The sequence below is a fragment of the Rhinatrema bivittatum genome, chromosome 10 (assembly GCF_901001135.1).
Source record: "Rhinatrema bivittatum chromosome 10, aRhiBiv1.1, whole genome shotgun sequence".
NCBI lineage: Eukaryota > Metazoa > Chordata > Amphibia > Gymnophiona > Rhinatrematidae > Rhinatrema > Rhinatrema bivittatum.
Genome location: NC_042624.1, coordinates 54720260 through 54735078, shown reverse-complemented (window position 1 = coordinate 54735078; position 14819 = coordinate 54720260). Strand labels below are relative to the sequence as shown.

Sequence of the window (14819 nt, the reverse complement as noted above, 5' to 3'; positions counted from 1 at the left end):
TAGGGGATGCTCTCTGTTTCTTCACCAGTTGGATAATACATCGATTTCAGGGGTGTGGTGGGCAGAGCTGGCCAATCAGAGCATAGCATTTTCATCTCTTCATTTATAGCCTCACTCTTTAGGTGCATAATGTGCTTCGCAGAAGATTTTTTCCTACTTTTGTTTTTTCCTGTTAGGAATAATTAAAAGGTCCACATCTCTGTCTTACATGGATGGATATGTAGGAACATGGCCCAAAGAGAAAAGGTATGCAAATAAAACTTCTTAATGACATAAAATGTAATAAACACTTCTGTCATTTAGTTCACTGAACTGGTTGAGCACTGCATATCTTATGTTCATTGTAGGGTGTGCTCTGACTTAGGAAAGCCCCACTGGATTTTTCTACTATACTAGAAGGTGGGATTTGTATTTCTTAGTTTTTAATAATCAAAATAGAAAATTAAAGTGCCTGGAAAAAGTAAAATTTGTAGATGCTTTGAAAGGATTTAATTACATGCTGGGATCTCTCAAAAACTAAGTTTACTTTCTTGAAGGTTTGGGACATGTGGCTCGCAGTAGGATTGTTAACGATATATCTACCATATAGGAAGAGTCCACTGAACACTAGGAAGAAATTGTTAGTACCTGAAGGACGGGGTTTTTTTTATTTTTTTGGATTGAGAAGATGGGAGGGAAAGGATAGGTGGGAAGTGGGGGGAAATGCTTCATTGTAAACTTTTTCCCATTTGAATGTTCTCAGTTGTGTAATGCATTCCTGGGTAATGGATAAGACATCATCATTCCTAGGAATTTGTTATATTTGTAGTGTAAAACTCAATAAAAAATATTCAAACATAATTAGATGCTGGGAGTGTTGCCTCTTATGATCCCATGTCACATTAGATAATTTGGAGCATACACATTTATAGCAGTGCTATAAATCCTCTTCTCTGAATTGGATGTAACTATTACTCTTCAGTTTATATGCACTCAAAAAGATTATGAATCTGTATGTAATTTAGCATAGAGGAGGAGGAGATTTTATTTTATTTTTTTAACTTTTAACATATTGACATTTTATGTTTCGATTTTAAGACATTGCCTAAATATTTAATTTTGATACAAGTGTGTTCAAATATTGCTAAACATAAATTCTTCTTTATCAGATCTAGATATAGAATATTTTCTAACCTAAAATAAAACTGTAAAAAAATATATTTTTTCTTTTTTACAATTTGTTTTTCCTCTACAATTTTCTTTAGGTCTTCAGTCCATGGAGTTTCATTTGATATTTCCTTTGATAAAGAAAATAGCATACATGTATCTCCATCAAACAGAGCAATTACTAGGTCTATGAGCAATGAGGGTCTTACAGTAAACCTTAATCGAATTCCCAAACATATTCGAAAAAATATGTCCTTCCAGCCAGTAAATGGACAAGGCGATTCTGAAAATATTGATGAGGAGAAGGATCTAATAGGTCACAGTACTCCAACAACCAATATACCTCTTGTCATAAAACAAATGAACCTTAATGAAAGTAATCCATGCAGGCTTCCAAATGGGCCATTAGAAAACAGGGCAGCTATAGATGAATTTAATAACCAGATAGGGACGCCAAGCATCGAAGAAGCTTTACAGATAATTCATGATCCTGAAGAACCTCCCCATGTTTTGCAGTCAAACCAAGGCACAAATGGTTTTTTTCTCCATAGCCAGGATGTGAGCCTCCTTAATTCAAATCTAAAAATAATTCAGCCTGGTTTTACTATAGTTAGTCCTGACATTATTGCAGATACAAAAGGTGCCCTAAGTCCTGTGACTGACAACACAGAGGTGGACACAGGAATTCATGTTCCTTCAGAAGACATTCCAGAAACCATGGATGAGGATTCTTCTTTGAGAGATTACACTGTGAGTATGGACTCTGATTTGGAGGAACCTGCTAAATCGCATCAGGATTACGATATACCAGCTAACAGTCACCTGGAACCGTTAAGTCCATGTCCGAGCTCAATAAGTATCAAATCGCAAGCTGGCAGCAGTGCGTCTTCAAGTTCTGGTATTAAAATGACGAGCTTTGCTGAGCAAAAATTCAGGAAACTGAACAATACAGACAGTAGAAGCAGTCCAAGTAGTTCTCAGAAAACCACTCCAGAAGGCTCTGAGCTCAATATTCCTCATGTTGTTTCTTGGTGTCAGATTCCTGAGGAAAGCCCCGCCCCACAAGGAAGAGACACTACTCAGTTACTTGCATCAGAAATGGTGCAGCTTAGGATGAAGCTGGAAGAGAAAAGGCGAGCAATTGAAGCTCAGAAAAAGAAAGTTGAAGCTGCATTTACCAAACAGAGACAAAAAATGGGAAGGACAGCATTTCTTACTGTAGTTAAAAAGAAAGGTGATGCCATATCCCCTCTTCAGGAAGAAGCAGCTAGAGCCGAAAATGAAAAACCTTTGGCCGATAATAGCAGGTTAAAAACCTTGCCAGAAAAAGTGCAAAAAACAGATGAACAAATTGTTAAGTCTGCAGCAGAAATGGCAGAAAGCGGAGAATATTTGCAGCCCAAATTTCTAAAGTCCCCTGTCACACCAATAGAAGGAGAAAAGCAATGGACCTTGCAAAGTCCCACAGAAGAAACATTAAGTGATGGAGAGATTGGGGAATACACAAAATCTATTGAAAAACTAAATTCTTCTCTACACTTCCTACAGCAAGAAATGCAACGTTTAGCCTTGCAGCAAGATATGCTGATGCAAATGAGAGAACAGGCTTGGGTAATTTCTCCACCACAGCCCTCTCCTCAGAAACAAATTCGGGAGATTAGATCTTCAGTAAGGTCAGCTGGATCAGGATCTCCAGGTGCTTCATTCACTGTAGAATCTCCGCGTCCTTCTCACCGATCTCCACAGACTTCTACCAGGAAGGCAGTTTCTTTCCCTAACAAAGCCCAAAGGACTCCTAGGCCAAATGAGCTCAAAATAGCACCTTTGAATCGCACTTTGACACCTCCACAGTCAGTAGATAGTCTTCCTCGCCTCAGAAGGTTTTCGCCAAGTCAGACTCAAACCACATCATTTGTTTGTTTTGGAGATGATGGACAACCTACATTTGAACCTCAGAAAAATGCAAATCTTTTTGAAGAAGATAGACCTGCAGAGGAAGTAACAGAAGAAGAATCAGGAAAAGAAATAACTTTAAAAGAATATTCAACAAAATCTAAAGAAGAGATCAAGTCTTTTGAGTCTAAGATTTCAGACTATTTATCCCAACCTGTCACAGAAATTGTACGACTTACACCAAAAAACCAACTGAGTGAGCCTGTGGGGACTGTTGCTAAAAATGCCAACCTGATTGAAGTCTCCCTCTCAGATCTGCAGCCACCAGATGTGGTGCCTCATGATAACAATGATGATGAGGGTGATGATGAGAATTTTGATGAGGACGAAAAATTGTGCTGTGGATTCTTCTTTAAGGTAGGTGAAACGAATAATAAAAATATACACTATGCAAATAATTGTAAAGATAAATTCTCATCTTCACCAACGAGTCAGGCCTTTGTGATGCTAAGTTTTAATGTGCACTTTCTTCATCAGTCAAATCTTTTCCTAAGCGTTATGTACTTATGCCTTGTCTTTTGCTGAATGTCACAGTTGCTTGCGTCTTCTCAGACAAGGGTCAGTGCTCCAAAACATATTTTTTTATACAGAGCACAGTTCACATATTCCCTTCAGGGAAAGCTCTTCTTTTCTGGAACATTCTTAGTATCTGCTCAACCAAGTAATGAATATTCTGAATGTATTTTTGAAGCACTGGTCTTTCATATAATTCTGTAATGTACAATATTTGTCAGTTTAAAGTTACATTAACCCTAGTATCCACTTTGGTAAAATGTGACCAAAATGATCTTAGAAATAGGGAACAGAAGGAAATTAAAAAAATAAATATTTTTAAAAATGAAAAGGGCCTGCTATGCATATGATCCAATTTGATATTGAAGAGAAAATTAAATCTGGAACTGATTGAATCCATCTAAATTATTAAAAAAAAATAAAAAAAAATTTGGAAGCTTCCTAAGGGTAATCAGTTGTCATAGAGGCCCGCTCGCCACCTCTTGCTCTGTATCTTTATATCGGGTTGCTATAAACCGTATTTGAACAATGTGTCCATGATTGACCACATGATGTGGTTAGATTCTTCTACCAGCATTTTGGAAACTCTTCCTATTGTACATCCAGGTAAGGATTCAGAGTGCAGGTATATTTTATGGTGCAGTAGACTTTTTATTGTAATTAAATTGAGTGAAATCTTAAAGGGCAAGTAAAAGAAATCTTGAGTACCCAAAAGATATCTACACAAAAGAGACCTTTTTTTAGAACTCCTTTTTCATAGAGTTGGAACATTTCTAGTTTATATGTTTCTCTCTAGGGGGCTGGTTGATTATTTAGGGGTAGCCAATAGCGACGGTAACTTTGAAACAGCCACACATACGCGCGCCATGCTGGCTCATGCCCAGGGATACAGCCATTTTATAACATACGCACGTATATGCGCATATGGTATAAAATAGGCTGCACGTGTGCGCAATTTTAAGTAGGCACGTGCATATGCACACAAATGCCACTTCTACCGCATAAATGGGGGGATTTTATTAGATGTGTGCCAACACAGTTATCAGTTTTCCCAGTTCCTTTAGGTCGCACCATTGAGTGATATAGATGCATTATAATATTCTCTGTTTTATTCTCCATTCCTTTCCTAATAATCTCTAGCATTCTGTTTGCTTTCTTGACTCTTGCTGCACAATTTTTGTAAATCCTATTTGAGTTTTTCCCACTTGTGATGTGTTTTGCTCCTTTGTATGCACTGTTTTCTGGTATTCTGATTATTTGATTGTGGTGTTTGGCCTCTCTTGTATGATTATACCTTAAGATTATACCATTTTCAAAGGAAAAGACTTTCCAGTTGAAAATTATCAAACCAAATCTATCCACACACATTTACTAATGTATGCACATAAAGGCTGATATTCAAAAATAGCCAAGCTTTTAAATTTAAGTTCTTAAAAGCCAGATTCATTAAGGCTTTTCTCCCATTTTGAGTATATGGGAAACACCCTTAGTGAATCAGATCCTAAATTATATGTTTAATTTCCGCCAAAATTAAGAGCCTAATTTTTCAGCTGAAAATTCACATAAATTTGGGCTCCTAAAAGTTAGGTTTGCTATGCAATTTGTCTAGGTTTAAGCTTCTAAATTAGGTGCCTAGTTCTGAAAATCAGTGCTAAGCTGCTAACTTTGGGGGTTATTTTCTAAAGCTATCGCACGCTTGCACTACCAGCATTTAACAGAACATAATTCTGTATGTCCTGTAACGGGTACTTAATTCCCGACAAGATCTCAACATGATTTAACAGCAAGGCACTTATCTTTATGCTTGTTCTGAATCGTTTTTTCTCATGACAGCATTGCCGTGCCTTTCGCCAATATGATGTACTGTTTGGCCGCAGCCAACGTGGCCAACGTTTCGCTTCAATGCTGCATCAGGGCAGACTAATTTTGTCGGTACCCCTTTCTTTTGGTTGGTGAAAGACACGGCAATGCTGTCATGAGAAAAAATGATTCAGAACAAGCATAAAGATAAGTGCCTTGCTGTTAAATCATGTCGGAATCTTGTCGGGAATTAAGTACCCGTTACAGGACATACAGAATTATGTTCTGTTAAATGCAAGGAAGTTCGGAACGGTGTGAAGTTTTTACGTCCAGAATTCAAGAAGGGTTTAAGCAAAATATTGATGATTTGCTGCGACGAAAGCTTTTAATTATAGTAAAGGCTTGCAATAATTGAAGACATTGCCATATGAAAGATTTACATCAACTGCAGATAACAAAATTGGCGGCTTTGTGAAAGTAAGAACCAGCAGAGACATTACAAGAACTTTAATTGGAAACACAGCTGCACTATAAGCAGTAATCAATAGAAAATGACTTCAAGCATTTTTTATAAAAAAATAAAGAGAGTAAAAGACCAGTGATTGTAACAATTGGCTCATAAGTTTCTGAAATATTTGGATCTCTTGCCAATACTCTCTATTAAAAAAATTTTTTTCTAAATAATTGTGATAATAAATAAAGTTTAAAATTTTAATAGTTAAATTTCACAATACAGCTATCTCACTTACAGTGAATTGTTTTGCAGTAAAGAATCTAATCATAACTAGTTATTTGTTTAGTATCAATTGTATACTAGTTATTCCCAGATTTTCTATCTGCAAATTTGACCTAACTGGAGGGATGAGCTACATGTGGACTCATATAGACCAATATCACTTATCAATTTGGATGTCAAAATATTGGCCAAAAAATTGCAACAACGAATAGAAGATACAGTACTACAGTTTATCAGGGGAGATCAAACAGGTTTTATAAAAGGAAGAAGCTCAACACAGTACCCACAGATTACTTAACTTTAAACATTTAATGCAAGTGAGGAATTTATCTGGGGCCATCTTAGCTCTAGACACAAAAAAAGCATTTGACAGGGTTCAGTGGCCTTACCTTTTTCATACCTTCGAAGGTTCAGATTCCCTGAAGAATTTAATAGATTGATAACCGCTTTATTATGTCGCTAAGGTGTAGATTACATTATATGGCCAACGGAGTGAACCTATATGGTAGCCAGCGGTACACGACAGGGTTGTCCACTTTCTCCCCTATTATTTGCTATTGCTATTGAGCCACTGGCACAGGCAATTCGCAGGCACATGGGAATTTGAGGGATTAAAATAAATGGGGAACATCATAAAATATCTTTGTATGTGGATAATGTTCTAATTTATTTGTCCCAGGCAGACAGCTCGGGCTCCCACTTAATGAGACTTTTGGAAGAGTATGGGTCACGATCGGAATATCAGGTCAGACCTGTGAAGTCAGAGCTTATCCTTGGAGGGGGAGGATCTCACATACCTAGGTATTTGAGGCAGTTTTGGCTGGCTACAGTTAGGTTTACTTATTTCAGAATTAAGACCTCAACAAATTTGAAAGATCTATTTAAATTGAACTGTGCCTCCCTGCTGGGCGTTGTCCATAAGGATCTCAGGGAATGGATGGACTTAAAGATATTTTGGTCGGGACTTACAAATTTGATTAAGATGTATGTACTTTTATTTTTTTTTTATTTTTTATTTAAGGCTTTTTATATACCAGCATTAGTATGCAAACATCATGCCGGTTTACATTGCAACTAAAAGACTGAAAATACAATCAACAGGGAGGGGAAGGGGGAGAGAGTACTTCCCAAACTGATGTATCTTTTTCAACACGTTTCAAATTCTGTCCCACAGTATGTGTTTGACTCGTTAAATGATAGGTGGGAAGCTTTATCTGGAGCAATAAGGTAGCCTGCATCCATTGGTCTATATTATGCATGCCTAAGTCACAGAGAGGTATGGGTCTACCGGATTTTCAACGTTATTGTTAGGTAGCTAGGTTGGCATGCCTACAGGAGTGGTTCAATCCAGAGGTAATCTAGGGGTGATTGTCTGAGGAGAGGGCACAGACAGAGGTATAGGACTACTGTTACTACTACCGCTACTCGTAATGTCATTAGCTGTCAGACAGGTTTTGCGTAGCAGTTCCTTCATTGCCCATACAGTTCAGGTGAAGAGGAAAGTGGAACACCACATGGGCTTGGGTGCAAGAGGAGATATCGCACATTATACCCTTGGCTAAGAACCCATATTTGTCATACTGCTCCTTTTACCCAGGTATGGCTAATAGGCAGGCTTTGGGCCTGCATTTTGTGTGGCAACTGTGGAGTGGGGGGCGGTTTCGGGAGTTTGGGGACCTGGTTGCTGGTTATCAAATTGAGCAGAAGACTCACTGCATTTATTTGCAACTGCAACGTTCTTTGTATAAACTGAAGGGGGAAGGGTGGGCCCCTAGAACTCAGAGTTCAGTTGAGCGCTTTATGAGCAACCTGGCTATAAGGGGGAGGGTCATATGCTGACTTTATAATGGTATTACAAACACTGATGAGATTCCAGGGAAAATGTTCTCTATAATATACAAATGGAATGAAGATCTGCAGCTCTCGCTGGATGACGCTGTTTTGGATGTGATATGGTTGACTGCGCGCACTGTGTTGATGAGTGTGAAAAGAGTCAACCTTATGGTTAAATTATTACATAGAGTATATCGTTATCCAACCTTTCTCACAGCCTTCTCTAGCCTGGCACCCCCATCGTGTTGGCAAGGATGCGGGCTTGAGAGCACATATCTACATGTTTGATGGACATACCCCCAGATGTGGAGTGTGAGATTCAGCTGATTAACAAAATACAAATTTCACTAATGCCAGACCTGGGGCTGTTGGGCTACTGGCAAGATGTAGAGGCAAATGTAAATGGTCAGGACAGAGCACTGATTAACCACTGTATACATTGCAGCATGACACACTATTGCATTGGTGTGGAAGGGGATACCCAACATTTATCAGTGGCAGGCACAGTTAACCAAAATTGCTCTGATAGAAAAGATTACATATTCGTTATGGGGAAATTTGGATAAATATAATAAAATGTGGAGAAAATACTGGGACTATTTGACGCAATTATTTTCTGCCTTGAGGGGGGGAAGGACGTTGGATGAAGTGGTTGGTTTAAAGTACTCATTGCTTGGGATTGCCCCAAAGGTTTTGACATGTGAACTATTGGCTGTCTAGTTGACATTAATTGTACTGATTATTCTGGTGTGTATTGTCTGTTAAATAGTTTAACAAAAAAAAAAACAAACCTGGAGGGAGGGCACTAAAGAAATCTACTGTGACAGCATTTAACTTTCAAAAAGGTTACTATGATAAAATGAGGAAAGCGGCTAGGAAAAAACTGAAAGGAGCAACTGCAAAGGTTAAGAGTTTAGATCAGGCATGGATATTGTTTAAAAATACCAACTTGGAAGCCCAAATCAGATGTATTCCAAGCATTAGAAAAGGTAGAAGGAAGACTAAACATCTACCAACATGGTTAAAAGGTGAGGTGAGAGAGGCTATAATAGCTTAAAAAAAATCTTTAAAAAATGGAAAAGGGATCCGAATGAAGAAAACAGGAAAGAGCAATAAGCACTGGCAAATTAGATGCAAAACATTGATAAGGAAAGCAAAGAGAGAATTTGAAAACAAGCTTGCTGTTGAATAAAAAATGCATCATAAAACATTTTTCAAGTACATTTGAGGTAAAAATGGTCCAACTGACAGGGGAGTCAGTTGGACCATTAGATGATCAAGGGAGTAAAAAGGGGCACTTAGGGATGACAAAGCCATAGCAGAGAGACTAAATTGATTTTTTGCTTCGGTCTTCATTAAGGAAAATGTAAGAAAGATAAGCATGCCAGAAATGTGGTGATTCAGAGGAACTGAAACAAATCTCAGTGAACCTGGAAGATGTACTAAGGCAAATTGACTAACTAAAGAGAAGCAAGTCACCTGGACCAGATGGTATACATCCCAGAATGCTGAAATTATGGACCTGCTTTGGAAATTTTTAAACTATCATTAACATCATCTATGGTACCTGAAGACTGGAGGGTTGCCAATTTAATGCCAGTTTTTAAAAAGGGATCAGGGGATGATCCAGGAAACTACAGACCAGTGGATTTGATGTCTGTGCCAGGCAAAAGGATAGAAGCTATCATAAAGAACAAAATGGCTGATCATATAATATGCATTTTTAATGGGACAAAGTCAACATGGATTTAGCCAAGGGAAGTTTTGCCTCACAAATTTGCTACATTTTTTGAGGGCATTAATAAACATGTGGATAAAAGTTAGCCAGTTGATATAGTTTTTTATGGATTTCCAAAAAGCATATGACAAATTCCCTTATGAGAACTTCTTAAAAAATTAAAAAGTCATGGGATAGCGGGCAGAGTCCTATTGTGGATTGCCAACTGGTTAAAAGATAGAAAACAGAGCGTAGGACTAAATGGTTAATTTTCCCAATGAAGAAAGGTGAATAGTGGAGTGTCTCAGAGATCTGTTCTGGGACCACTGCTTTTTAATATATTTATAAATGACCTGGAAATGGGAACAGCAAGTGAGGTGATCAAATTTACTGATGACAGAAAATTATTGAAAGTTTATTAAATCAAAGAGGATTGCAAAACTGGGAGGTTGGGCATGCAAATAGCAAATGAAATTTAATGTGGACATGTGCAAAGTGATGTACTTGGGGAAGAGTAACCCAAATTATTAGAGATGTGCATTCGTTTTTGCTGAAATTGTCTAATTTGGCATGGTTCGGAGGACCCGAAAAACGATCAGGTTTTCTCCGAAATTTCAGAAAAAATCTTTTTTCGGGTTAGTGCGTGCTAACGGGTGTTAGTGCGCGCTAACACTAAAATGTTAGCGCTCACTAACGGGAGTTAGCGTGCACTAACCTGAAAAATGATGGTCCCCGAAAAAAAAGGCCCGAACCGCAGGAAAACGAAATTTCCCGCAGCGGGCCAAAAACGAAGCATGACACAAAAATAAAAAATGATGCACATCTCATTAAATTATAGCTTTACAATGCAAGGTTCCACATTGGGAATCACCATTCAGGAAAAGGATCTAGGTGTCATCCAGTGAAAATATATTGAAATCTTCTGCTCATTATCTAGCAGCAGCCAAGAAAGCAAATAGAATGCTAGGGATTATTAGGAAAGGAATGGAGAATAAAACATAGAATATCATATATCGCTCCATGGTGCAACCTCATCTTGAGTATTGTGTTCAGTTCTGGTCACCACATCTCAAGAAAGATATAGCAGAATTAGAAAAGGTACAGAAATGGGCAACCAAAATTATAAAGGGGATGGAACAATTCCCCTATGAAGAAAAGCTAAAGAAGTTAGGACTCTTCAGCTTGGAGAAAAGATGGCTAACGGGAGATATGATAGAGGTCTATAAAATAATGAGTGGAATGGAACGAGTAAACATTAATCAGTTGTTTACTCTTTCTAAAAGAACAAAGACTAGGGGACACCCAATGAAGTTACTTTGTAATACATTTAAAACTAATTCGAGAAAATACTTTTTACTCTATGCATAATTAAGCTCTGGAATTCGTTGCCAGAGGATGTAGTGAAAGCTGTTAATATAGCTGCGTTTAAGAAAGGTTTGGACAAGTTCCTGGAGGGAAAAGTCCATAAACCATTATTAAGGTGGAGTTGCAGAAATCCATTGCTTATTCTTGGGATAAGCAGCTTGGAATCTACCTTCCCCTCAGGATCCTGGATTGGCCACTATTGGAAACAGGATACTGGGTTTGAAAGACCTTTAGTCTGACCTGGTATGGCAAGTCTTATGTTCTTACATTCTTATAATTTTTTTCTACACAGTTTATTGCCAGCAGAGCTACTAGATCTGATCTAAGCTGCTTTGCTGTCTCAGGATGTACCCTATCTGCCCCTTAGCTTTGTCCACTTTCAGTTTTACTAGTTTCATGCAAACTTTCTCCTGTGTAAATGGATTAGAATCTTACCTGTCCAGCCCAGTCCCTTCTTTGGTGAACACACAAGTATTTGTTGAGTATTTCTGCTTTCTCTTAGGAAAAGCAAGATGGTAGTCCTCACATGTGGGTGACATCATCAGATGGAGGCTGGCACAGAAAACTTAGGTCAAATTTTCTAGAAACTTTGGCTGGCATATTGACCATGCCCAGCATGCCACTATCCCTGCGTCCACATGGGGTCTCTTCAGTCCTTTCTTTTCCACTGTCATCTCGCAGAGTTGGAGCTCATGCTTTTTTCAGGAAAACTTCAAGAAAAGTGAGGTTTTTTTGCAGTTTTCATCCTGCGCTGGGTCTCTCTCCGGTTCCCATCTGGTTTTTTCTTGGTCAGTGAGTCTTTTCATTCTCACATGTCCACCGGTCGTCGTGCTCTTTGCGGTCCCTGGTGCACCCTTCATGGCTGCCTTGGGCTTTTGTTGATGCCCCCAGTGCCCCAGACTATGTCTCTAATGGATCCAGATGAGGTGTGTATCTTCTGCATGGGGGGCGTCGCACGATGTCCGTGGCTGCAAATTGTGTGATGAAATGACCCCAAAGGGCCGCCAGGCTGGACAAAATGGAAAAGGTGTTTGGCTCGAGCAAGTTCAAACCCTCTGCTTTGGCGTCTGCACCGTTGACACCCAAGGACCGAGGGGAACTGTTCACCCTTGGTCACCACCTCTCCCTAAAGCCCTCGGGGCAGGGGGTTCTGGGAATCGGCCAGTCTCGGTCTCCTCGTAGCTCCGGATTTCAGGATTGTCCTCCTCATCCTTAGCACTGGGGAAAGACCGGGCCGAGCACCGTGGGAGATCTTGCAAGCACTAGCACCGATCCCCATCTGCACGTGGGACCGGGCATGTGCAGACCATGATGCTTGTCACCCTGCCTCCGAAACAGCCTTGACAGGAGGAGGCCCCATTCTTCTTCTATGTCAGTAGTCTGGGGCCATCCACACCGATTCCAGTGCCGGACATTGACCCTCTTTGGGGCCCCGAGGAGTAGTTGGGCCCAACCCCTCCCCTCTCAGCCTGCCCTCTCTTCAGAGGCTTTCAAGACTGAGTTAGAATGTCGGGTGCACCTGGCAGTAGATCGTGCTTTGCACGATCGGCAGCTGGTGCCCCCACCACTGATGCCGGTGCCTTCCCCAATTCTGGTGCACTCGCCGATGCCTTCAAGGCCAGCACCTGCACGGATGCCGGTGCCTGCGCTGATGCTGACTGTGGGGACCAGGCTGGAATGTTGCTGGATTACCTTGACATCCTCCTCTGTGTCCTCCTGACGCAGTTGATGCCAGCGCCCCGCGATCCCTCTGTGACCCGCCGGCCACCGAAGCGCAGGGCGTCAGAGTTAATCCTCATGGGGGATTCCTCTGGAGATGAGGGTCTGTCAGTGCCCTCTGCACCACGAGGTACCTCGTCACCATGTCCAGCACTCCCCGGGTCAGGGCCCAGCCCTTTGGGGCCCAAGGCTCCACGGCCCTCCTCTCCGGTTGGCCTCAATGAGCCTGAGGGTCCTTACGAGCCCTTGGGACAGGATACCTCCGATGCTTCGTCGGTGAGCTCAGATGACCTTTCATTGGATCCTTCCCCTTTAGAGGAACGCCGCTGTTCTCCACCGGAGGACTTGTCCTTCACTGGGTTTGTCTATGCGATGGCCAAGACTGTTCCTTTCCAGCTCATGATGGAAGAGGATGCCCCACCATAAGATGCTTAGGATCCTCCAATTCGTCAACGCCCCAAAGGAGGTCGTAACAGTGCTGGTACACGAGATTTTCTGGGAGCTGCTCCTCCGGCTCTGGGAGCGCCCCCTTCTCTGTTGCCCCAGTCAACTGGAGGGCTGATAGGATGTACCTCGTGCAACAGGCTGTGGGCTTTGAAAAGCACCAGCTTCCCCATCAGTGAACGGTGGTTGAATCAGCACTCAACAAGGCGAAGCAGTCAAAAACCCATGTTTTAGCCCCTCTGGGTAGGGACAGCCGAACGTGGGATGCCATGAGTAGGAGGGCTCCATGTTGGTAGTTCGTATCGCCTCCTACCTCCTATACATGACCCAAAATACCCGCAACCTCTGGACACAAGGAGAATTCCAACTCAGCAGATTGGGGGCGGGTTTCGTGAGGACTACCATCCTGCTTGTCCTAGGAGAAAGCAAAGTTGCTTACCTGTAACAGGTGTTCTCCTAGGACAGCAGGATGGTAGTCCTCACGAAACCCGCCCCCAATCTGCGGAGTTGGAATTCTCCTGGTTGGTTTAATTTTTTATTTCTCGTATCTGTGTACACGACTGAAGAGAAACCCCGTGGACATGCTCAGTATGCCAGCTAAAGTTTCTAGAAACTTTGACATAAGTTTTCTGAGCCAGGCTCCATCTGATAATGTCACCCACATGTGAGGACTAACATCCTGCTGTCCTAGGAAACCATCTGTTACAGGTAAGCAACTTTACTTTCTCTTTGTCACCTGCCACACATTGTTCGTTTTCATTTCTCATTCTTACAGTCCCACCAAACACTTCCTCCTGTCGTTGGAATATCAGGAAACAAATCGAAGAAAAATTTTAAAACAAATGAAATAAAATTCTTTTTCACTTAGCGCACAGTTAAGCTCTGGAATTCATTGTCAGAGGATGTGGTTACAGCAGTTAGCGTAACTGGGTTTAAAAAAGGTTTGGATAAGTTCCTAGAGGAAAAATCCATAAACTGCTATTAATCAATAAGCAATAGTAGCTTGTGATTTATTCAATGTTTGGGTACTTGCCAGGTACTTGTGACTTGGATTGGCCATTGTTGGCCACAGGATACTGGGCTTGATGGACCCTTGGTCTGACCCAGTATGGCATTTTTTTTTTTTATTTTAGAAATTTTTTATATACCGCGGCACGTTAAGAACATCACCTCGGTTTACAATAAACAATAATTCAGCAACAGGCTTTACATTCTAAAGACCATAGAACAAAACATGTATCCAAATAATTCAATATATGATAGAAACATATAATACAAATTAAACAAGCCTAATACAATATTAAACAAGCCTAACTTGGGCAGTTATATAAAAGGTAAGTATAAATAACTAGGTATTTTCAAACAATAGTAGTAAGGTGAGTCAATCTTGAATTCTATTTGTAGAATGGTTTGTATTTTAGGAGAAACATATATAGATTACAAGGAGTTGCCGGTGGGAGTAATTATTGCGGTAATGTGGATAACAGAGATGGGAGGGAGTGATTGGCAGTTCAGGTTAAGAAAAATTCCAGTTAAGGGTAAGCTTGTTTGAATAGCCAGGTTTTGAGGTTTTGTTTAAACTTCTTATGGCAT

General features: G+C 40.5%; 1 protein-coding gene across 8 annotated transcripts in view; it reads left to right on the top strand.

The window, feature by feature from the left end:
- The window catches only part of CAMSAP2 (calmodulin regulated spectrin associated protein family member 2), a 217347-nt gene that overhangs the window by 178911 nt on the left and 23617 nt on the right, over positions 1-14819 (top strand). For all 8 annotated transcript variants that reach the window (XM_029617695.1, XM_029617699.1, XM_029617701.1 and 5 more), the window contains 2 exons: positions 177-246; positions 1245-3456. In XM_029617695.1, coding sequence (XP_029473555.1) covers positions 177-246; positions 1245-3456 — 2282 coding nt within the window. The remainder of the gene's footprint in view (positions 1-176; positions 247-1244; positions 3457-14819) is intronic.